Below are 24,391 nucleotides of genomic sequence, written 5' to 3'. Positions count from 1 at the left end.
ATAAAGGAATCACAAGCATATAATAAATTATATATAGACTGGCTTCTATATATGGCTTGACTAACCCTTCTGTTATAGACATTTCAGTTGCAATTTTTTGCAGATATCTACATTTCCCAATTTGTTTGTTAATTTATTTAAAAATATATTTCTTCAGGATGGCAGAGCACCAAGTAATGCTGCTTCACAGCACCTGGCTGTTTAGGTGGAGGTTTGAATCCAATTCAATCTGTGTGGAGGCTGCATGTTTCTCCCTTTGTCTGGATGGGTTTCAGCTTCACTGGTAACTCTGAATTGCCCATGGTGTGTGACTGTGTATATCTGCCCTGTGATGGTCTAGCGTCCTGTCTAGGATGTACCCTTCTTAGCTTTACACCTGTGCTTCTAAGATCTGCAGCACTGCAACCTTGTCTTGGACAAGGACAAAGTGTGTGAGTGATTTTTTCTGGTGGGTCAGAAACAATCCAAAGGTCATGAAGAATGTGACTCAAAGCAACAAGTCCAAGTTCTGGAGTCCAGAATTACAACACTGACCTCATATCACTAGATTGGATGTGTGTCCTAACTTATTAAGAGAAAGCACTGTACACCGGAATGTGCTACTGCAACTTCCTTGGACTTGGAAAAAAACTTTTTCACATCTGAGTGTCAAAAACTATGAGGATTGAGAAAGAAAGGAAAGGAAAAAGAAAAAACAAACCACACCAACCACTTCCCAGTTTGTGTTTTTCTTCATCATTGCAGGAAGTTTAACTTTGCAGTCGACATCTAAAGGATTTAAATTCTGAGAACACACAGGCAAAGACACCTCAACTGAGGACCAACTCTTCTTTGGTTCGGACTAAGGAAAGGGTACGGTAAGGACCATTGATTCCTTTAATTCAGAGGTTTTAACCAGTACTTCTCTAACAGCACAAGTCAAGTTCATTGAAAAATTCAGCCTTCAATGCGTTTTCACAACATTTATTTATTGCTGCTGGGAAAAAGTTAAATTTCTACTGCTTCACTTTAGGAATATAGCAGCGTAGACAGTATAATGTAGTACAGACTAACTAAAGCAGTTAATAACGCCAATTTTGTGTTAACATTTATTAGCATGAGGTGAGTGCGGTGTTGCAGCGGGTTTGGCCGGGGCCTGCTCTGCGGTGGGTCTGGGGTTTGAGTCCTGCTTGGGGTGCCTTGTGGCGGACTGGCGTCTCGTCTAGGGTGTGTCCCCTCCCCCTCTAGCCTTGTGCCCTGTGTTGTCGGGTTAGGCTCCGGTTTGCCACGATCCCACTCGGGAAGAGTGGTTGTAGGCATTTTGTGTGTGATTTTCTAGAATCAGGTTCATGTTAATACTGTGAAAAGTATTAATAGTTAATATTCATTTGTCTCTGAAGAACAATGGAAAAAAATTTTCACATTAGAGAAACTTCATGCTAATACTTTAATCCATTCCTGTACTTCCATGGAGACCTTTCTGATAATTTTTTCTTGCCTTTCACACTTGTGTTCTTACAGTGGTTAGCGTGCGAGAATGCATGTCCTGCAGATTCTCTGTCTACCGGTCATCGTTGCCTTGTGCCACGCTTCTCCGGACACCACCCTGAATGACCAGTGGGAACTGTGGAAAAGTCAACATGAAAAAATGTACACAGAGCAGGTGAGAAGTGTACAGTATGACATAGAGTAGGTGGGAAAGAACTAACTCTACAGCCAGAGAGGGGCTTGAACCTGGGTCCTTCAAGTCCTTTGACACCACAGGCAGTGGGTCCAACAACTGCACTACCTGTTGACCTTTTGCTCATACAACAGTCTGTAACCTTGAGTAGGCATTTGCTGTCAGTGTTGTTTCCTAACATGACATCTGTGTCCACCGCAACTTATAGGGGGTTAATGCTAGTGAATAACAGCAGCATCTGTTAGAAGTTAAACCCAACAGGCAAGTACATTTGTAATCAGCTCACACTCATGAGAAACAGCTTATGAAATGAAATTCTTCAGATTTAAATCCTAGCGTTAGGGAGGTCAATCACCGGAAAAGATGAGCACTTTGCCACAATGCATGGAAGAGCTCCCCCTGCACACTTCAGGTGGCTCACAGTTGTGTGATCACTTACACTTACAAGCATCTCCTAGAAATCTCGTGACTTCTATCATACTGTTACACTTAATGTTACATAATGTTTTCATTGTGTTTTATCAAAGTGTTAAAACTATAAAACTCAAGCAAAAAAAGTTGAAATTAATGTCCTAAAAGTTGAAAATGCAAAGGAAAGCCTTTCTGATCGGTTTAAAGTTTAGTAGGCATCATTGTTACCTGCTGTCCCTCCATACTGTCCAAAAAACAAAATAATAGAAGAAAAAAGATGTTAAAAACTGAGATAAACAGATTTAAAAAACTGTCATGTGAACACGTATATATTACTTGTTTCTGGATTTTTACATATGTACTCAGAGAGAAGAAGCCCACAGGAGGCTGGTCTGGGAGAAGAACCTGAGGCTCATAGAGAAACACAACCGGGAAGCTTCACTTGGCCTGCACTCCTTCACCATGGGGCTCAACCATTTCGCTGACAAGGTAACTTCCTCAAACCACAACCATTAAAAGACCAGGACTGACCACTGGTGACACCACCCATGTAAATTAATACAAAGCAAACACTGAAGTTGTTCTTGTCAGATAAGTGATACAGCTTCAAAATCAGATATGAAATATCACAGATTAGTTAAATTCTTAAACTGCATGTTAAATGTGTTTATAAGTCTAAACAGGGGCAGGAAAGGGTGTTTCTTTACTGACTCCCACAAAGAGCAGAAACGGTCCTAATCTAATAAGGTCTGATAGGACCCAGCATACTGTACACGGTAAAAAGGAGCTTCTGAGGAAACTGATCAATGTGTGTTTGTGCAGACAGAAGAGGAGCTGGACAGCATGTTGAACTGCCTGAAGGAAGAGCCAGATGCCCTCCAGTCTGCAAATTACACATTCAAACCATCACAAGACACCACCCTCCCTGATTCCGTGGACTGGAGGACCCAAGGCCTGGTCAGCCCAGTAGGAGATCAGGTAAACAAACAACCTGACAGGAGCATTGTGGGATGTTGGAGGACAGACATGTACAAACCTCAAAACTAGGAGACAGTGAGATTAGGGAATAAATCTGACTTGTGTGAAAGGGATGTTACTACGGCCTGGAGACTGATAGTCATATGACAGAAGGCTGATCTGTGAGCTGCCAGATGAACAAATCTACTTACACACTCCTATCCTGTGTTTACAAGAAGCACCCAATTCAGGCATTAGAAAACTGTACCTGTGAACTTCCTCAGCTCATTGCAGGCACAACAGGTACGATCTTCCTCTTTTTGTTCTGCACTCTGACTGGGCTGTTGTTTCCAGGGCTCTTGCGGCTCCTGCTGGGCTTTTGCTACAGTGGGGACCCTGGAGGGGCAGATGGCACGAAAAACTGGCAGGATGATACCACTGAGCCCACAGAACCTGATGGACTGCAGCACCAGTTATGGTAACCATGGTTGCAAGGGCGGCCATAGGAGCAAGGCTTTAAACTACGTCATTCATAACAACGGCATCGACTCGGACAAATTTTACCCCTACGAGGCAGTGGTGAGCTGACCCAGGATCTTCTAAAAGACACTCAAATTGGTAGCACTGTTAGCAAAGTGAACATTTTCAAGCATGTCCGTAAACTTTTTTCCAGATACCAAGTCATGGTGTGTTTGTGCTGTGATCTCATGTCCTTGACTTCAGTAATGTGAGTGAAGCCATGTGTTGGTCTGTATTAGTGTCAGACTGTGTGCTGTATTCACACAACTTACCTGCAGGAAGGGAAATGTCGCTACTCAGTTCAGGGGAAAGCTGGACACTGCAGTACATATCAGGTCCTTCCATGGGGTGATGAGAAGGCACTGAAAAATGCTGTTGCCACCATGGGTCCTGTGTCTGTCAGCATCAATGCCCAACTGTCCTCTTTCCACTTCTACAACGGGGGTGAGTGAACAAAATCAGCCCAAATATACCAAACACAGATAAAGTAACTTGTGCTCATCTCTCAACATCAACATTTAGGAAAGGAAGCTGACTGATAGCTTTGAAAACAAGTTTCCTTCTGTTTTCATAGGCTACACAACAAATTAAAAATTACAGCAATGTTTACCTGATTTTCTTGTTCCACGGTGTGAAACTGTACATTCTGAATAAAGGACATTGCTTTCGAGACCCAGTGAAAATTGTTCCTCTGCAAACCTACAGCGAAGAAAGTTGGCAAATCTGTGGAAGTTAAAGATTTTTTTTTGCTTGAGACAATTTTGGAAGGAGCACTACAAACTTACCCATTTCAGTGCTGATAGTGGGTAAACGTGGAGTGTATCACATGATTTCACAACCAGAGACATAAGTGCTATACAGACAATGCAAATTCAGTTCAATTCAATTTAATTTAATTTAATTTAATTTAATTTATAGAGCGCTCTTTGACACAGGCATAAGGCAAGAAAAACAAACAAATCAGATAAGGAACATAGAAGACGAGTGAGTGTCGACTCCTGCTAAATGTTCATGAATTGAAAAATATGGCTGACAGTGCAATCTAAAAACTCCTAACTGAATATACTATACTTTAGCTTTACTACATCATATAAAATATCCTGGAGGACTTAAAAAATCTGCGATTCTGCACATGGGAATTTTTTTCAGTACTCAGAGTTCCTCCTCTGCATGTTTGGAAAGGGGTTCAAAACTGGCTCAGCTGTTGTAGACTTTGCATGTTCTCCCCATGTTTGTGTGCGTTTCTTCTGGGTCCTCTGGTTTCCTCACGCACTCCAAACATGTATTTAAGCTGAATTTGAGACACTAAATTGTCCAAAGTATGTGAATGTGTGTTATATTAGTTTGCTATATAAATAGGTGAATCATTACAGGTAGTTCAGTACAGTATATCGAATACTGCAGGTCACCTTGGACAAATGAGTGAACTAAATTCTAGTTACTCACAGGATACTACTGCTGTTGTACCTTGGCAGGAATATATCATGACCCAAGATGCACTCTGAAACCCAACCATGCAGTGCTGGTAGTGGGGTACGGCACGGACCGTGGGCAGGACTACTGGCTCGTGAAGAACAGGTGGGACTCATTTGGTTTTACTCACACTGAGAAACGTAAACAAGAACCTTCAGTTTAAAACTCTTCACAACTGTCCGAGCAAAATTTTAAGTCGCCATAGAGATCTAGCTATATGGTATGTATTTTGATGTTAAATCTTTAGCAATATACAATGGTTCTTGAGTATGACAAGTAAAAATTTCAAATTATGAAATACACACACACACACATTTTCGGAACCGCTAGTCCCATACGGGGTCGCGGGGAACCGGAGCCTACCCGGTAACACAGGGCGTAAGGCCGGAGAGGGAGGGGACGCACCCAGGATGGGACGCCAGTCCGCCGCAAGGCACCCCAGGCGGGACTTGAACCCCAGACCCACTGGAGAGCAGGACCCAGTCCGACCCGGTCCAACCCACTGCGCCCCAATTATGAAATACTTAACGATTATTATCTCTACCTATTTTGTTTCACTGCAGTAGGATGCACAAGAATTACAGTATATAAACAGTTAGGTATGAAGTCACATATTCACAGTAAATTATAGATCTTCAAAAACTGCAGCACTCAGTCACACAAGGAAAAAGCTTTAGATTAAATATATAAATGTAGGTCTCTCTGTTTGTTTTGTTTTCCAGCTGGGGAACAGGCTGGGGGAAGAACGGATATGTTCGGATGGCCAGAAATAAAAAGAACCTGTGTGGAATTGCCAACCAGCCTATATATCCCATAGTGTGATATTACTGGCTGATCAGACACATTCTAATATGTGTCCAAGACTGTTTCAAAATACAATCTTAATGTAAACCTGTCAAATATGGCTGGTGAAGTATCACAATTAAAACAATTAATTCATTTTCAAAAAATATTACATGAGCAGCAATAAAAGCAAAAAAAAAGTACAAACAGTCTTTTTTATTAGTTTGCATTGTCGTGTATTTTATTCCATCTCTTTGCTCCTGCTGAGCGGCACATCTGTGTTGAGTTCAAATCCAGCTCAGAATGTGCAATACATGTTTTCTCCCAATGTTCATGGTCAGACTTCTCCTGAAGTCCACGATCATCTCTACAGCCTTCAGAGCATTAAACCCCAGGTTGTTATGGCAGCAGCAGCTGACCACATACTGTTCCTCCTCTCTGTAAGGACCACTGAGTTGGCGTTATGAAACCAGTCGAAGCAGTGTCACCTGCAAACTTAAAAAGATTCACAGATGCCCCCATTAAGCAGCAGTTGGTGTAAAGCAATATGCAACCAAAATATTATGAATACAATAAATTGCATTGAATCACAATAATGCAGTTATAGTTAGACCTGCACAAACACATTCTTTCACACACATCCACTCCTGAGATCCTGCTGTTAACTTTTTAACTCTAGGGAATAAACAGAACTCGCAGAGTGAACATGCAATAATTCTGAGTCTAAATAGAGCTTATAAAGAACATTATATGCAATAAATGAAAGTTCAAATCCTGATCACTACCAAAATAATTACAGCCATCAAACAGAATACAGCTGAATAGAAAGTTGCAATATGTGCAGTGTAACTGTTGTCCATCATTATACCAATTGTGTTTATTATTCACAGCCTTGAACTAATATTTGCTGTCAGGACTACTTATATTTATAGATATATCTAGGTGTATGTTTGTGTGTGTGTCTACTTATATTTATTTGTTAAACTGATGCCTCTGTCCATAGTGATGTACAGTTACAGAGTGACACTGGTAAATAGGGTCTGCTTTGTTCTGAGCAGCACACTTTTACTCTGTGTTTATGTGCAAAAAAGCTTCTCTTGCATAGTGAACTCACACTAACAAGGTGATGTACTGTGCTAGATCCACTGCAGCAAAGTCCTCACAGTCATTCGCACATTTGTACAGCAGAGAAATGTAACACGCATCCATATACACATAATAAATGCAACTGAGAGTCAATAACTTGCCTCAAATGGATTGCTTTGAGCTGTGGGAGGAAACCCACAGAAACACGGGGACAACATGCAAACTCCACACAATGAGCAGGGATCGAATCCGTATCACACAGCACAACCCAGACCCTGTGAAAAAAACATGCAACTTGTTAAGACTGTAAATTCACTTGCATTGCTTTCATTGAAATCTTTGTTTCATTTTTTTTTGCATGGATTGAATGCTAAAAAAATTGCACAGAATTAATAATTCACTAGTTTTCTGAAGTCAGGCAAGATTGTACAGTATGATTACAGGTATGATCGGACAGAAAGCAGTTTTCAGAACCAAAAGATTTAGGTTTCATGAGCTCAAGTACAAGGAGCTGCTGCATCAGTTCTGACCACTGGCACAGAAATCTTGTAGTGGTTCTCACTGAGCACCAGAGGGAACTGTAATCCACGTCCTAAAAATGGCTTCTTGAAATTTCTCCTTTTGTCATTGCAGTATTTCCTATTTGCTTATATTTGTGTCCCCATCTCCGTGCTGTGCTCCCTCAAAGCCTTCATTTAACATAGTAATGGTTTACATGTATGTATATATAGATACTGTAAATATATTTATTTATTTATTTACTTACGTATGATGAATGATGTTTTCTCTTTTGTCCGATGGAACCATACTGTGCCTGACATGGCTGCTGTTATCTAGCCAAATGTCCTGTCCCCTGGACAAGTTGCATTGTTTGGGGAGCTTCTCTTTGGACTTGCTTCCAAGCATGCTGTTTGTACTGATGCTTGGAATAACGGCCTAGACGCATCAGACTGTGTGTCCATTCGAAAATTAATTTCACAGTTTGTTGTGAGATAGACGCGGATCCCCCGAGTGTCGAGTTTGATAAAGTTCTCAACAGGAGAATGAACCAGCTAGGAGGTAAAGGATCTCTGTTTTGGAGAGATTGAGTTGTAGATGGTGATCAGACATCCAGGCAGTGATGTCTGATAGGCAGGCAGAGATTCGCGAGGAAATGTCTGTAGCTCTGTCCATGGGAGCTGATGACAGAACCAAGGGAAGGGATGTAAATGGAGAAGACTAGGGGGCCCAGTACCGAGCCCTGTGGAACACCAGTTGAGAAAGGCCGCGGGGATGACTGGGAGCAACACCAGACCACTTCGTAAAACATACTTGATAGGTAGGACTCAAACCATTTCAGTGCAGTTTCATTGGTGGCAAGCTGTCCATGAGTGCAGAGGAGAACTTAATGGTTAATTGAGTTGAATGATGCAGGCAGGTAGAGGAGGATGAGGACCATGGGGAGGTAGGCCTCTCCAGCTTACTGGAGACCATCTGATACTGTGAAGAGAGCAGTTAGAATGGAATTCCATCCAGAATTCAGACTGGTAACTGTCAAGGAAATCATTCTGGGTGACGAATGGAAACAGCTAATAACAGGTTTCTCATTCCAGAGTTTTGGATAGAAGAGGGAGGAAGGAGATTGACGTGTAGTTTTGGACAGTCAGGATCCCCCTGCACTGATGGCCCAGAGAGAGTTTCTTTAACAGAAGCGAAATGGGAAACAGTTAGCTGTCACATCCAACAAGTAATAACCCCTGCAATAACAGGAGGCCCAAACCCACACACTGGTTCATAATCTGATATTGGACAATCAACAGATGCAGTATAATTGATACAGGTGAATGCCAAGAATTTGTCTGTGATGGGGTTCATTTGCCTCTGAAGAACACACACACACACACACACACACACACACACACATTTTCTGAACCGCTTGTCCCACACGGGGATGCGGGGAACCGGAGCCTACCCAGCAACTCAGGGCGTAAGGCCGGAGGGGGAAGGGACACACCCAGGACGCGACGCCAGTCCACCGCAAGGCACCCCAAGCGGGACTCAAACCCCAGACCCACCAGAGAGGAGGACCCGGTCCAACCCATTGCGCCACCGCGCCCCCTACTGCCTCTGAAGAACAAAGAAAAAAATTTTCATATTAGAGAACCAATAATTAAGAAATACAAACCACACATTCCAACTATTTATCAGTTTTCCTGTCTCTTAAACAATTAAGGGAAGTTTATAATTTTGTGGTCTATGTCTACAGGCTTTATATTTTGCGAGTGCACAGGCAAAGGCACCTCAACTGAGTGCCAACTCTTCTTTGGTTCAGACTAAGGAAAGGGTACGGTAAGGACCAGTGATTCCTTTAATTCAGGGAGGTGCACCAGTAAAGCAGTTAATGACAGCAGTTCTGTGTTTACATTTACTAGAATCAGGTTCATGTCAATACCTTAATCCATTCCTGTACTTCCATGCAGACCTTGCTGATAATTTTTTCTTGCTTTTCACACTTGTGTTCTTACAGTGGTTAGCGTGCGAGAATGCATGTCCTGCAGATTCTCTGTCTACCGGTCATTGATGCCTTGTGCCATGCTTCTCCGGACACCACCCTGAATGACCAGTGGGAACTGTGGAAAAGTCAACATGAAAAAATGTACACAGAGCAGGTGAGAAGTAGACAATATGACAGAGAAGGTGGGAAAGAACTAACTCTACAGCCAGAGAGCTGTTTGAACCTGGGTCCATACAAAGCTTTCATTGTGAACATTTTATCACAGCATTAAACTTGTATAATTCAAACAAAAAAGTTTCAATGAACGTCCTAAAAACTGAAAAAGCAAAAGAAAGCCTTTCTGATCGGTTTACATTTACATCTACATTTATTCATTTAGCAGACACTTTTGTCAAAAGCGATGTACATCTCAGCAAAAGTACAATTTGTGCATTACATTAAGAGAAAGAGACATGGCTGCAGACATGAATCTCAAGTAAACCTAGTTTGTTACCTTCCACTTGATGTTCATTGCTCAAGTAGGTGCAGAAAATACAGGATAGACAAATCCTGATACCCTCCTACCTTTTTTTTTAATATTATAAGATACACAAACCATCACATACAATGCCGGAGCAGTGGCTGAATAAAGGCTTATCTGGGGATGCTCATGAAGTTACGGTGCATGAACATTTACACCGTACATGAGCTAGGGAGATGTTGGACAAAATGGGTCCGGAAAAGACGAGTCTTCAAACCCTTCTTGAATGTAGACAGAGTTTCTGCAGTTCTGGGTGAATAGGGAAGGTCATTCCACCACAATGGAGCCAGAACCGAGAACCTCCGCACTTTACCTTTTGTGTGCGGGACCACCAAGCGAGCAGTGGAAACCACACATTCAAATCACCACAAGATGCCACAATCCCAAAATCTGTGGATTGGAGGACCAAAGGCCTGGTCAGCCCAGTAAGAAATCAGGTACACAAAGAACCTGACAGGAGGATTGTGGGATGTTCGAAGACAAACATGTAAAGACCTCAAAATTAGGAGACCATGAGATTATTAGGGAGTAAATATGACTTGTCTGAAGGGGATGCTACGTTTGCCTAGACACTGACTGTCACATGACCCAGGGTTCTGTGTGCTATCACATGGTAAATTTCTTCTTCCACACTCCTTTCCTGTGTTTGTGAGTACAACTTATTCAGGTACTTATTCAGGTAACAGCAAACTCTGTGAACTTTCTCAGTTCATTGCAGTTAACAGGTGTGGCCACTGTTGTGAGTCTTGCTGGGCTTTCAGTGCAGCGGGGGTCCTTGAGGCACAGATGGCATGAAAAACTGGCAAGATGATCCCACCGAGTCCACAGAACCTGGTGGACTGCAGCACCAGTTATGGTAACCATGGCTGCAATGGTGGCTTAATGTCCAAAGCCTTCAAGTACGTCATTGACAAGTATAGCATCGACTCAAACAAAGTTTACCCCTCTGATGGAAAGGTGAGCAGCCCCAGGACCTTCTAGGAGACACTCAAATTGGTAGCACTGTTAGTAGACTGAAAACTTTCAAGCATGTCCGTAAATCTTTTCTCCGCATACCATTTTAATGGTGTGTTTCTGCTATGATCACATGCCCTGACTTTCAGTAGTGTAAGTGAAGTCATTGCTCTGTATTACTGTGAGACTGTGTGCTGCATTCACACTGCTTACCTCCAGGATGGAAAATTCCGGTACTCAGTTCAAGGGAGAGCTGGATACTGATGGAGCTTTAGGTTCCTTCCTCATGGTAATGAGAAGGCTCTGCAGTACACTGTTGCCACCATTGCTCCTGTATCTGTCGCCATCTCGTCCACTCTGGACACTTTCCGCTATTACAAGGGGGGTGAGTGAGTGAAGTCGGGCCAAATACACCAAACAAAGATAAAGCAGCAATATGTGATTCTGCTTATGAGCATTGATTTCAGCACTCACAGTTCACCCTCTCGAAGCATGTGGGTCTTAGGCTCTGTGTTTGAACACAGGTTGAAAACTGGCTCAGTCATTCTGGAGTTTTAATGTCCTCTTGATTCCTCTCACACATTCCAAACACATGCTGAAGGTGAGTTTGTAACTAAATTGTCCCAAGTGTGTGAATGTGTGTTACATTAGTTTGCTATATAAATACAAGAATCATTACAGGTAGTTCAGTACAGTATATCTAGTACTGCAAGCCACCTTGGACAAATGTGTGAACTAAATTCTAGTTACTCACAGGATACTACTGCTCTTGTGTCTTGGCAGGAATATATAATGATCCAAGATGCACTCTGAAACCCGACCACGCAGTGCTGGTAGCGGGGTACGGAACGGACCGTGGGCAGGACTACTGGCTCATGAAGAACAGGTGGGACTGATTTGGTTCTGCTCACACTGAGAGATGTAAACATGAACCTTCAGTTGAAAACTGTTCACAACACATCTATCTATATGTGTATCTTGATGTTAAGTCCTTAGTAATATATAGTGGTTCTTCAGTATGACAAGCAAAAATTAAAAATGATGAAATACTTAATGATTATTATCTCTATTTTGTTCCACTGAAATAGGATGCACAATAATTTCAGTATATCTAACAGCCATGTATGACGTCACATTCACAGTAAATTTTCCATCGTCAAATACTGCCGCACTCAGTCACGAGAGGTAAACACCTTTAGATTAAATATACAAATACAAGTGTTTCTGTCTGTTTTGTTTTCCAGCTGGGGAACAGCCTGGGGGGAGAACAGATTTGTTTGGATGGCCAGAAATAAAAATAACCTGTGTGGAATTGCCAACCAGGTTATATATCCCATAGTGTGATATTACTGGCAAATCAGACACATTCTGTTGTTTTAAAATATGCTTTTGATGTAAGCTGAAGTATCACACACAATGTCTACAATTGCAGTAAACCAGAGCCTAACCCAGCAACACAGGGCACAAGGCTGGAGGGGGAGGGGACACACCCCAGACATGATGCTAGTCTGCAGCAAGGCACCCCAAGGAGGACTCGAACCCAAAACCTATCACACAGCGGGTCCTGGTGAAACCTGATGCACCACCAGGCCACCACACCTTGTTCTGCAGTATCATAATTAAAATAATAAAAGCAAAAAAGTACAACTAGTCTTTTGATCTGCTTGCATTAGAATGTATTTTATTAGGTACTGTTTTGCTCCTGCTGAGTAGCACATCTGAGTGGAGTTCAGAATCTGCAGTATGTGTTTTCTCCCCATGTTCACAACGCACAGACATGTACGGAAGAAGACAAAAAGTAGTGTGAACCACTTCTCTTACTGAAAAAACCACAAGACTCAGCAGCCCTAACCCTAGAGATAAGAATTTACAGACAACCCATATCTGCACGTACTCGGAATTTGACTTGGTTGATGCTCATCTGCTCATTCAGGCACATTTAACACATAAGAAAAGACATTACAGATGCTGTACAACATTTAAGTAAAAGAGCAATTAAAGTTAATGTAAAGCCTGGATAATGTGCTGTAATCTTGTTTTGTCCCCGTATGGTAGCTCCCCTAAACCAGACAGTTATTATGGAGGTGAGGGTGGACTGAGTGAGGGCAGCGTAGAACTGCCTCAACAATGACTGTGGTAAGTGGAGTTTAACTGTCTCAGAAAATAAATTTTCTGTTGACCCTTCTTTATGACTGAAGCGATACTGGATTCCAAAACTTCACCCTGGTCTCTGTGAAACCATAGATATTGATGGGGTGAGTGGGACCAAGGCTTTTCCTGAAGTCCACGATCATCTCTACAGCCTTCAGAGCATTAAACTCCAGGCTGTTACAGGAGCACCGTCTGTAAGCACCACCGCATATGTGTATGAGACCGAACAAAGCAGTACCTTCCACAAACTTAAGATGTACAGATGCCCCTCTGGAGGAACAGTTGTTGGTGTAAAGCAATGTGGGCCCAAAATATTACAAATTCTACTGAATCGCGATGATGCAGTTATGGTTAGACCTCCAACATAAACATTCATTCGCACACACTCACACATACTCACTCCCACAACCCAGCTATTCATTTGTTCCACTGAAGAGAATAAATGTATCTCCCAAAGCGAACGTGCAATAATGCTGAGTTTAAATACACACATGGTTACCATGCTATGAGGTGGAAAGGCTTCCCTCTGTGCCACCCCTCCTTATGAAAACCAAATTTTCAATTCAAACACAAGCTTTAGTGAAGTCAAGAACCAGAGAAGTTGAGCGGTTTGCCGCAATTCATGGTGGGGCTCCTCCTGCGCACTTCTGTTGGCTCACACTTGTGTGCTCACTTACGAACATCTCTTAGAAATTTCATGACTTTTCTTATCTTAGTGTTATTCTTACTGTCACATAATGTTTTCATAGTGTTTTATCATCGTATTAAACCCATATAATTAAAGCAGGAATTGTTTAAATGAATGTCCTTAAAGCTGAAAAGGCAAAGGAAAGCCTTTAAAACTGTCACGTGTAGTATGTGCTTATATTGTTTGTTTCTGGGATTTTCACCAAATACTCAGAGTGAGGAGGCCCACAGGAGGCTGAACTGGAAGAAGAACCTGAGGTTCATAGAGAAACACAACCTGGAAGCTTCACTAGGCCTGCACTCCTTCACCATGGGGGTCAAACATTTCGCTGACAAGGTAACTTCCTCAAACTTTAAAACACAACTATTAAAAGAAAAGGACTGACCACCGCTGACACCACCCATGGAAATGAATGCAAAGTAAACACTAAAGTTGGTCTTGTCTGATAAGTGATACAGTTTCAAAATCCAAAGACAGGTTTGAGATATACAGTGCCGTGAAAAAGTATTTGCCCCTTCCTGATTTTTTATTTTTTTGCATATTTGTGACAGTTAAGTGATTGAGATCAACAAACAAATTTTAATATTACACAAAGATAACCTGAGTAAATACAAAATTCAGTTTTTAAATGATGATTTCATTTATTAAGGGAAAAAAGCTGTCCAAACCTACCTGGCCCCATGTTAAAAAGTTATTGTCCCCTAATTGTCTTTCACATCCCTGTGGAGGAATTTTGGCCCACTCTTCTTTGCAGATTTATTTTAATTCAGCCACATTGGAGGGTTTTCGAGCATGAACGTCCTGTTTAAGGTCATGCCAAAGCATCTCAGTTGGATTTAAGTCCAGACTTTGACTAGGCCACTCCAAATCCTTAATTTAGTTTTTTTTGAGCCATTCAGAGGGGGACTTGCTGGTGTGTTTCGGATCATTGTCCTGCTGCATAACCCAAGTGCGCTTGAGCTTGAGGTCATGAACTGATGGCCGGACATTCTCCTTCAGGATTTTCTGGTAGAGCGCAGAATTCACGGTTCCATCAATTATGGCAAGTCGTCCAGGTCCTGAACCTGCAAAGCAGCCCCAGAACATCACACTACCACCACCATGTTTGACTGTTGGTAGAATGTTCTTTTTATGAAATGCTGTGTTAGTTTTACGCCAGATGTAACGGGACGCACACCTTCCAAAAAGTTCAACTTTTGTCTCATCAATCCACAGAATATTTGCCCAAAAGTCTTGGGGATAATCAAGATGTTTTTTGGCAAATGTGAGACGAGTCCCCGTCCTGGGTGTGTCCCCTCCCCCTCCGGCCTTACGCCCTGTGTTGCCGGGTAGGCTCCGGTTCCCCGTGACCCCGTATGGGACAAGCGGTTCTGAAAATGTGTGTGTGTGTGTGTGAGACGAGTCTTTGTGTTCTTTTTGGTCAGCAGTGGCTTTCGCCTTGGAACTCTCCCATGAATGCCATTTTTGCCCAGTCTCTTTCTTATTGCTGAATCATGAACACTGACCTGAACTGAGACAAGTGAGGCCTGCAGTTCTTTAGATTTTGTTCTAGGTTCTTTTATGAGCTCCTGGATGAGTCGTCATTGCGCTCTTGGAGTAATTTTGGAAGGCTGGTCACTCCTGGGAAGGTTCACCACTGTTCCAAGTTTTCTCCATTTGTGGATAATGGCTCTCACTGTGGTTCACTGGAGTCCCAAAGCCTTAGAAATGGCTTTGTAACCCTTTCCAGACTGATACATGTCAATTACTTTGTTTGTCATCTGTTCTTGAATTTCTTTAGATCGCAGCATGATGTGTTGCTTTTTGAGACGTGCTTCACTTTCTCAGACAGGTTCTGTTTAAGTGATTTCTTGATTCAACAGGTCTGGCAGTAATCAGGCCTGGGTGTGGCAAGTGAAGTTTAACTCAGCTTTCCAAAACATGTGGTTAATCACAGTTCATTCATAATTTAACATTGACATGACAGAGCTGAGAGAAGAGATGTAAATGGAGAAGGGTAAGGGGCCCAGTACCGAGCCCTGTGGAACACCAGTTGAGAAAGGCTGTGGGGATGACTGGGAACAACACCAGACCACTTCGTAAAACATACTTGATAGGTTGGACTCAAACCATTTCAATGCAGTTTCTTTGATGGCAAGCTGTCCATGAGTGCAGAGGAGAACTTAATGGTTAATTGAGTTGAATGATGCAGGCAGGTAAAGGAGGATGAGGACCAAGGGGAGGTAGGCCTCTCCAGCTTACTGGAGAGCATCTGATACTGTGAAGAGAGCAGTTACGATGGAATTCCATCCAGAATTCAGACTGGTAACTGTCAAGGAAATCATTCTGGGTGACGAATGGAGACAGCTGATGGCAGGTTTCTCGTTCCAGAGTTTTGGATAGAAGAGGGAGGAAGGAGACTGGCATTTAGTTTTGGACAGAGTCAGGATCCCCCTGCACTGATGGCCCAGAGAGGGTTTCTTCAACAGCAGTGAAATGGGGAAAGTTTTGAAGGGGGATGGGAAACAGCCAGAGGATATCTGTCACATCCGATGAGTAATAACCCCTGCGATAATAGGAGACCCAAACCCACACACTTGTTAATCATCTGATGTTCAACAATAAACAGCTATAAAAGCAACAAAGAACAGACCCAAAGTTGTGGATTCTTGATCAGCGCTCTACTGCCTTTCTTGCGATAGCCTAACGATCTTTGTTCACTTACTGGTTTCCCACATCCTATCCCGTCACATGGGTGTTTGTGTTCAAGTCCCGTGTTCTGTCTTGTCTGAGTCCTTCTTTACGCCACTCCAGTTCCCTTGTTCCAGTCCTGTATGATGTGACGCCTCTCCGCTCTAATCACATTTCTGTTTCATTTATTAACTTGTACACACATCCATGTCTTTGTTCTATGTTTATTGCATCTGCACTGTATTTTCCAGTTTGCACTGTGCACTAATAAGTACACTCTTAACATGGGGTCCTTACACTTTACGCCAGTGTTTGGACGTTACAGCAATGTCCGTCCATGTCGGACTCATGTCCGGACACGAAAATAGGAAGGAGTTGATCATCTTGGAGATAAAAGAGATAAGTTACAAGGACATGTGCTGTAGGTGAGATGAAGAAACTGAATTGAAAGAGCAGGTTGCAGTATTGTGTGACAGCAGGAGGTCAGAGATTTCAGTTTCTGATAGAGGTTGAAATGCAGAGAACATGACTTTGTTGGGAGATGCAGCATAACTGGGGCACGTGAATGCCAAGAATTTGTCCGTGATGGAGTTCACTTTGTCTCTGAAGAACAAAGCAAAATCATCAGTTGTAAGAGAGGAGGGAGAAAAAGGAGGAGGGCAGAGTAAGGAACAGAAGGTAGTGAAGAGTCTGTGTGGGAATGTTGACTGCAGACTATAGTTTACTGTGTAAGATGGTTTTAGCTGAAGAAACAGCACAGAGGAAGGTTGCTCAGAGTTCCTTTTAAACTTCCAAGTCCATGAGAGTCTTTGATTTCTGTCATCATTGTTCTGCGGCTTCAAGTTTGGTCTTGTTGGCATGGAGTACATCTGTTAGTCACAGGGTGTCATTGAGTAGTACTGGTCTAGTTTTTAGAGGACCGAAAGAGTCTACAGTGGAGAATATGGCTGAGAGGAAGACACTGTTAGCATGTGGACAACTCTGTCCATCCAAGTGGAAGTCATCAATGGTCTAGTCCAAAACAAGTCATAAGTCATAAAGAAAGTGACTCAAGGAAACCACGAGTCCAAGCTGTAGAGTCCAGACATACAACACTTGAGGTCATATCATTAGACTGGATGCGTGTCTTGACTTACTGAGATAAAGATCTGGAAAGTGCTCCTGGTACATCTTTGAACATGGAAATAAAACATTTTCATATTAGAGAATGAATAATTAAGAAAGACAAACCACACAAACCGACTATTTATCAGTTTCTTTGTCTCTTAAACCATTACAGGAAGTTCATAATTTTGTGGTCTATGTCTACAGGCTTTATATTTTGAGAGCGCACAGGCAAAGGCACCTCAACTGAGGACCAACTCTTATTTGGGTCAGACTAAGGAAAGGGTACGGTAAGGACCAGTGATTCCTTTAATTCAGGGAGGTGCACCAGTAAAGCAGTTAATTACCGCTGTTTTGTATTTACATTTACTAGAATCAGGTTCATGTCAATACCTTAATCCATTCCTGTACTTCCATGGAGACCTTGCTGATAAGTTTTTCTTGCCTTTCACACTTGTGTTCTTACAGTGGTTAGTGTGCGAGAATGCATGTCCTGCAGATTCTCTGTCTACCGGTCATCGTTGCCTTGTGCCACGCTTCTCCGGACACCACCCTGAATGACCAGTGGGAACTGTGGAAAAGTCAACATGAAAAAATGTACACAGAGCAGGTGAGAAGTGGACAGTATGACATAGAGTAGGTGGGAAAGAACTAACTCTACAGCCAGAGAGGGGCTTGAACCTGGGTCCTAAAAGTCCTTTGACACCACAGGCAGTGGGGCCAACTACTGCACTACCTGCCGACCTTTTACTCATATCACAGTCTGTAACCTTAAGTAGTCATTTGCTGTCAGTGCTGTTTCTTAACGTGACGTCTGTGTTCACAGCAACTTAAAGGGATGGGTTAACACTAGGGAATCATTCACACTTTGTAGTGGACAGCATGTATTAGAAGTTACACCCAAACAAAAACTATATTTGTAATCAGCTCACACTTCTGAGAAACACCTTATAAAAATCAAAAATTTTTTAATTTAAATACAAGCGTTAGGGAGGTAAATCACCAGAAAAGATGACACTTTGCTGCAATGCATGGAAGGGCTTCTCCTGCAAACCTATGTACATGTCCTAGAAATCTCATGACTTTTACCACTGTTATATGTTAATGTTACATAATATTTTCATAGTCTTTTATCATAGCATTAAACTCATATAACTCAAACAAAAAAAGTTTCAATGAATGTCTTAAAACTGAAAAAGCGAAGGAAAGCCTTTCTGATCAGTTTAAAGCTTAGTAGGCATCAGTATTACCTGCTATGCCTCTATACTGCCATGAAACAAAAGAATAAAATTTTAAAAAATTAAAAAAGAGAGATAGACAAATTTAAAAACTGTCATATGAACACATGTTTAGATTACTTGTTCCTGGATTTTTACATATGTACTCAGAGAGAAGAAGCCCACAGGAGGCTGGTCTGGGAGAAGAACCTGAGGCTCATAGAGAAACACAACCGGGAAGCTTCACTTGGCCTTCACTCCTTCACCATGGGGCTCAACCATTTTGCAGACATGGTAACTTCCTCAAACCACGATCGTTAAAAGACCAGGACTGACCACTGGTGACACCACCCATTTAAATTAATACAAAGCAAACACTGAAGTTGTTCTTGTCAGATTAGTGAGAGAGTTCCACACTCCAAAGACAGGTGTGAGATAGACCAGATGAATTAAATGACTAAACTGCATGTTAAATGTGGTTAAAAGTGGCAGGGAATGGTGTCTGTTTACTGACTCCCACAAAAGCTGAAATGGTCCTAATCTAATAAGGTCTGATAGGACCCAGCATACTGTACACGGCACAAAGGAGCTTTCTGAGGAAACTGATCAATGTGTGTTTGTGCAGACAGAGGAGGAGCTGGACTCCATGTTGAACTGCCTGAAAGAAGAGACAGATGCCATTCAGTCTAGAAACGACACCTTCAAACTACCGCAAGACATTCCCATTCCACCATCTGTGGACTGGACGACCCGAGGCCTGGTCAGCCCAGTAACAAATCAGGTAAACAAACAACCTCATAGGACGGTTGTGGGATACTGGAAGACAGACATGCACAGACACACTGGAAGACGAAGAGGCACAGGCCACTAAATTAAGAGAAAGTGAGATGAGGGAATAAATCTGACTTGTATGAAAGGGCTGCTATTTTGGCCTGGAGACTGATAGTCACATGACCCAGGGTTTTTTGTGCTATCAGATGGTAAATTTCTTCTTTCACACTCTTATCCTGTGCTTGCGAGTAACACCTTATTCAGGTATCAGTAAACTCTATCTGTGAACTTCCTTAGTTCATCACAGTTACAACAGGTGTGACCTTCCTCTTTTCTCTTTACACCCTGGCTGGGGTTGTTGTTTCCAGGGCCGCTGTCACTCTTGCTGGGCTTTCAGTGCAGCAGGGGCCCTAGAGGGGCAGATGGCACAAAAAACTGGCAAGATGACACCACTCAGTCCACAGAACCTGGTGGACTGCAGCACCAGTTATGGTAACCATGGCTGCAATGGTGGCTTTTTGTCCAAAGCCTTCAGGTACGTCATTGAGAACAAGGGCATCGACTCGGACAACTTTTATCCCTATGAGGCAAAGGTGAGCAGCGTCAGGATCTTTGAACGGACACTCAAATTAGTAGTACTGTCATCAAACTGAAAACTTTCAAGCACGTCCATAAACCTTTTTTCCGCATATCGATTTACGGTGCGTTTGTGCTGTGATCTCATGCCCTGACTTTCAGTAATGTGAGTAAAGCCACATATTGCTCTGTATTAGTGTCAGACTGTGTACTGTATTCACACCGCTTACCCGCAGGAAGGGAAATGTCACTACTCAGTTCAAGGGAAAGCGGGACAATGCACGGACTTTAAGATCCTTCCTCATGGTGATGAAAAGGCTCTGCAATACGCTGTTGCCACAGTGGGTCCTGTATCTGTCGGCATCTCTTCCACTCTGGACACTTTCCGCTCCTACAAGGGGGGTGAGTGAATGAAGTCGGGCCAAATACATCAAACAAAGATACAACAGCAATATGTGATTCTGCATATGAGCATTGATTTCAGTACTCACAGTTCACCCTCTCGAAGCATGTGGGTCTTGGGCTCCGTGTTCGAACAGAGGTTGAAAACTGGCTGGGGGGGGGCGCGGTGGCGCAGTGGGTTTGGCTTGGTCCTGCTCTCTGGTGGGTCTCGGATTCAAGTTCTGCTTGGGGTGCCTTGCGACAGACTGGCATCCTGGCCTGGGTGTGTCCCCTTTCCTTCTGGCCTTGTGCCCTGCGTTGCTGGGTTAGGCTCCGGTTTGCCGCAACCCCACTTGGGACAAGAGGTTTCAGTGTGTGTGTGTATGAAAACTGGCTCAGTCATCATGGAGTTTGTATGTCCTCTTGTTTCCTCTCACACTACAAACGCATATGTTGAAGGTGTATTTGTAACTAAATTGTCTAATTTGTAACTCTAAATTGTCATAAATGTGTCATACATTAGTTTGCTATATAAATAGAAGAATCATTACAGGTAGTTCAGTACAGTATATCTAGTACTGCAAGTCACCTTGGACAAATGTGTGAACTAAATTCCAGTTACTCACAGGATACTACTGCTCTTGTGTCTTGGCAGGAATATATAATGATCCAAGATGCACTCTGAAACCCGACCACGCAGTGCTGGTAGTGGGGTACGGCACAGACCGTGGGAAGGACTACTGGCTTGTGAAGAACAGGTGGGACTGATTTGGTTCTGCTCACACTGAGAGATGTAAACATGAACCTTCAGTTAAAAACTGTTCACAACACATCTAGCTATATATGTATCTTGATGTTAAGTCCTTAGTAATATATGGTGGTTCTTCAGTATGACAAGCAAAAATTAAAAATTATGAAACACTTAATGATTATTATCTCTATTTTGTTCCACTGAAATAGGATGCACAATAATTTCAGTATATCTAACAGTCATGTATGATGTCACATTCACAGTAAATTTTCCATCGTTAAAAACTGCAGCACTCAGCCACGAGAGGTGAACACCTTAAGATTAAATATACAAATACAAGTGTTTCTGTCTGTTTTGTTTTCCAGCTGGGGAACAGGCTGGGGGGAGAATGGATTTGTTCGGATGGCCAGAAATAAAAATAATCTGTGTGGAATTGCCAACCAGGCTATATATCCCATAGTGTGATATTACTGGCTAATCAGATACATTCTAATATGTGCCCAGCATTGTTTTTAAATATGATTTTCATGTAAAGAAAACAAATTGAAGTGAAGTGTCTCAATTAAAATAATTCATTTTCCAAAAATATTAAATGAGCAGCAATAAAGGCAAAGAAAAGTACAAATAGTCTCATCATTTGTTTGCACTGCAATGCATTTTATTAGGTATTGCTTTGTTCTTGCTGAGTAGCACATCTGAGTGGAGTTCAGAATCTGCAGTATGTGTTGTCTCCACATGTTCACAATGCACAGACATGTACGGAAGAAGACAAAAAGTAGTGTGAACCACTTCTCTTACTGAGAAAACCACAAAACTCAGCAGCCCTAACCCTAGAGATAAGAATTTATTGACAAATAATATCCGCACGTACTATGAATTAGACTTGGTTGATGCTCATCTGCTCATTCAGGCACATTTAACACATGAGAAAAGACATTAGAGATGCCGGGGGCACGGAGGTGTAGTGGGTTTGGCTAGGGCCTGCTGCAACTATTTACCCATTTATACAGTTGGGTAATTTTACTGCAGGCATTTCAGTTAAGTACCTTGCTTAATGGTATTACAGCTAGAGGTGGGATTCAAACCTGCAACTATTTTGTCCAAAGGCAGAAGTTCCAACCCCAACACTGCACAACTACCCACTGTTGGAATCAGACCAAAAAAACAGTCTTAGTGTCCACTGAAGAGTGATATGGATTCAACTCACACACGCACACACACACACACACACACGCACACGCACACACACGCCTTCAGGAAAAAGCTGTTTTGTGCCTTGTTGTCAGAGCCCTGATCACCCTCTAACAAACGCAGTATTTGGAAGATGTGACAGTAGGGCTGGGAAGGGTTTTCAAAGATCTTGCCTGCACACATTCTCATCCTGGAATTGTGGAGGTACTAGAGTTTGACCAAGCGGCACCCAAAGATCTTATCTGCAGCCTGGATAATGTGCTGTAATCTTGTTTTGTCCCCGTATGGTAGCTCCCCTAAACCAGACAGTTATTATGGAGGTGAGGGTGGACTGAGTGAGGGCAGCGTAGAACTGCCTCAACAATGACTGTGGTAAGTGGAGTTTAACTGTCTCAGAAAATAAATCCTCTGTTGACCCTTCTTTATGATTGAGGTGATGCTGGATTCCGATGTGAAGTTTTGGGATATCATGGTGCCCTGAAACTTGGAAGGCTCCACCCTGGTCTCTGTTAAACCACAGATATTGATGGGGTGAGTGGGACTAAGGCTTCTCCTGAAGTCCATGATCATCTCTACAGCCTTCAGAGCATTAAACTCCTGGCTATTATGGGACTCACCAGAAGACCAGCTGCTCCACTTTGTGTCTGCAAGCACCACTGCATATGTGTATGAGACCGAACAAAGTAGTACCTTCCACAAACTTAAGATGTACAGATGCCCCTCTGGAGGAACAGTTGTTAGTGTAAAGCAATGTATGCCTAAAATATTATAAATTCTACTGAATCGTGATGATGCAGTTATGGTTAGACCTCCAACATAAACATTCATTCGCACACACTCACACACACTCACTCCCACAACCGAGCTATTCATTTGTTTCACTGAAGAGAATAAATGTATCTCCCAAAGCGAATATGCAATAATGCTGAGTTTAAATGCATACATGGTCACTATACTCTGAGATGGAAGGGTGGAAGCCTTGCTGTTCTGTTTAAAGCTTTGTAGGCCTCAGTGTTGTCTGCTGTGCCACAATACTGCCAAAAAAACTGAACAAAGGAGGATGGTCAGGGAGAAGAACCTGAGGCTCATAGAGAAACACAACTTGGAAGCTTCACTAGGCCTGCACTCCTTCACCATGGGGCTCTACATTTTGCTGACATGGTAACTTCCTCAAACTCAAACCACAACTGTCACAAGATAAGGACTGACCATTGCTGATACCACCCATGGAAATGAATATGAAGCAAACACTGAAGTAGTTCTTGTCTGATAAATGGTACAGCACCACACTCCAAAAACTGGTGTGAGGGTTGAACAGATGAGTTAAATCCTTAAGTTGCATGTTAAACGTGGTTGTAAGTATAAACGGGTGGGAGGATGGGGTCTGGGCCAGACGTTCCACTCACCTAAGGAAAGTGCACATGCAACGCACCGCCTCTCCTTCCCAGTGTAGCGATTGCTGCGTGGCCACTGTTTGGCTCGCCAGGCAGGAGGTCACTACAAACTGCCTCTCCTACATTACTGCGTCTGTAGCAACGCCTGCTCATCGGTTCCCCTAGTTTCCACAGAGCTTGCTATGTCATGGTGCGACCGTGTCTGGCGATATAACTGGATGGGTAGGCTGGACTCGTTAGCCTTGGTTGGCAGCCAGTCTAAGAAAAGGACAACTGTCAGGCCATCCATCTAGAAGAACACTCCGACATAACACCTATGACTCAGGGACTTTGCTGTCACTGTCCCAGCTTGCTAGGCCATGGCAGATGAACCCCAGGTTTAAAGGGTGGGGCCAGTACTGCGCACACTGCACTCCACCTAAAAACTCTACTGCGCAAGCTGGAAGGGCACGCCCACGTCTACGACCAAGTTTCCCTTGCAGCTGCTGCGGCCAGACCTGCCTGTCCCGCATTGGCCTCGTCAGCCACCAGCGAGCCTGCAGCCGACGTGGGCAGCCTCCTTCCTAAATCTTTGTTCATGAAGCCAAGCCACTAAGTGTAAACAGGGTCAGGGAATGGTGTCTATTTACTGACTACCACA

General features: G+C 42.9%; 2 protein-coding genes and 1 long non-coding RNA gene across 4 annotated transcripts; all 3 read left to right on the top strand.

Annotated features, from left to right (window-relative positions):
* The first annotated feature begins 775 nt into the window (after positions 1–775).
* Positions 776–5,940, top strand: LOC114909387 (cathepsin S-like). The gene is made up of 8 exons (XM_029248211.1): positions 776–852; positions 1,501–1,642; positions 2,438–2,560; positions 2,894–3,049; positions 3,383–3,607; positions 3,826–3,991; positions 5,023–5,125; positions 5,743–5,940. Exons 2-8 carry the CDS (start codon positions 1,517–1,519, stop codon positions 5,840–5,842), a joined length of 999 nt encoding a protein of 332 aa, XP_029104044.1. The 5' UTR covers positions 776–852; positions 1,501–1,516; the 3' UTR covers positions 5,843–5,940.
* A 6,966-nt stretch (positions 5,941–12,906) lies between these two features.
* On the top strand, positions 12,907–13,985 carry LOC108930414 (uncharacterized). The gene is made up of 3 exons (XR_001965847.1): positions 12,907–12,993; positions 13,102–13,202; positions 13,910–13,985. It is a non-coding gene; the product is annotated as an uncharacterized LOC108930414 (long non-coding RNA).
* Positions 13,986–17,672: 3,687 nt separating this feature from the next.
* Positions 17,673–21,684, top strand: LOC108930412 (cathepsin L1-like). Of its 2 annotated transcripts, none has more exons than XM_029248210.1 (8): positions 17,673–17,755; positions 17,939–18,080; positions 18,859–18,981; positions 19,313–19,468; positions 19,827–20,051; positions 20,271–20,436; positions 21,071–21,173; positions 21,532–21,684. In XM_029248210.1, the coding sequence occupies exons 2-8, from the start codon at positions 17,955–17,957 to the stop codon at positions 21,629–21,631; spliced, it is 999 nt and encodes a 332-aa protein (XP_029104043.1). In that variant the 5' UTR covers positions 17,673–17,755; positions 17,939–17,954; the 3' UTR covers positions 21,632–21,684. The 2 variants fall into 2 exon arrangements, with proteins under 2 accessions (XP_029104043.1, XP_029104042.1); XM_029248209.1 differs by having other exon boundaries at positions 17,673–17,760.
* Positions 21,685–24,391: the final 2,707 nt, after the last annotated feature.

The sequence above is a fragment of the Scleropages formosus genome, chromosome 23 (assembly GCF_900964775.1).
Source record: "Scleropages formosus chromosome 23, fSclFor1.1, whole genome shotgun sequence".
Taxonomy (NCBI): Eukaryota; Metazoa; Chordata; class Actinopteri; order Osteoglossiformes; family Osteoglossidae; genus Scleropages; species Scleropages formosus.
Note: the sequence above shows the minus strand (reverse complement) of the source record. Positions and strands in the feature narration are given on the sequence as shown.

Excerpts from the sequence above, each read along its gene's own strand:
- LOC108930412 (XM_029248210.1), top strand. The coding sequence starts at position 17,955 with ATGCATGTCCTGCAGATTCTCTGTCTACCGGTCATCGTTGCCTTGTGC. Across the intron at positions 18,081-18,858 it reads AAAAAATGTACACAGAGCAG|AGAGAAGAAGCCCACAGGAG; the intron begins GTGAGAAGTGGA and ends ATATGTACTCAG. Across the intron at positions 21,174-21,531 it reads TACTGGCTTGTGAAGAACAG|CTGGGGAACAGGCTGGGGGG; the intron begins GTGGGACTGATT and ends TTTGTTTTCCAG.
- LOC114909387 (XM_029248211.1), top strand. The coding sequence starts at position 1,517 with ATGCATGTCCTGCAGATTCTCTGTCTACCGGTCATCGTTGCCTTGTGC. Across the intron at positions 3,608-3,825 it reads TTTACCCCTACGAGGCAGTG|GAAGGGAAATGTCGCTACTC; the intron begins GTGAGCTGACCC and ends ACTTACCTGCAG. Across the intron at positions 3,992-5,022 it reads TTTCCACTTCTACAACGGGG|GAATATATCATGACCCAAGA; the intron begins GTGAGTGAACAA and ends GTACCTTGGCAG.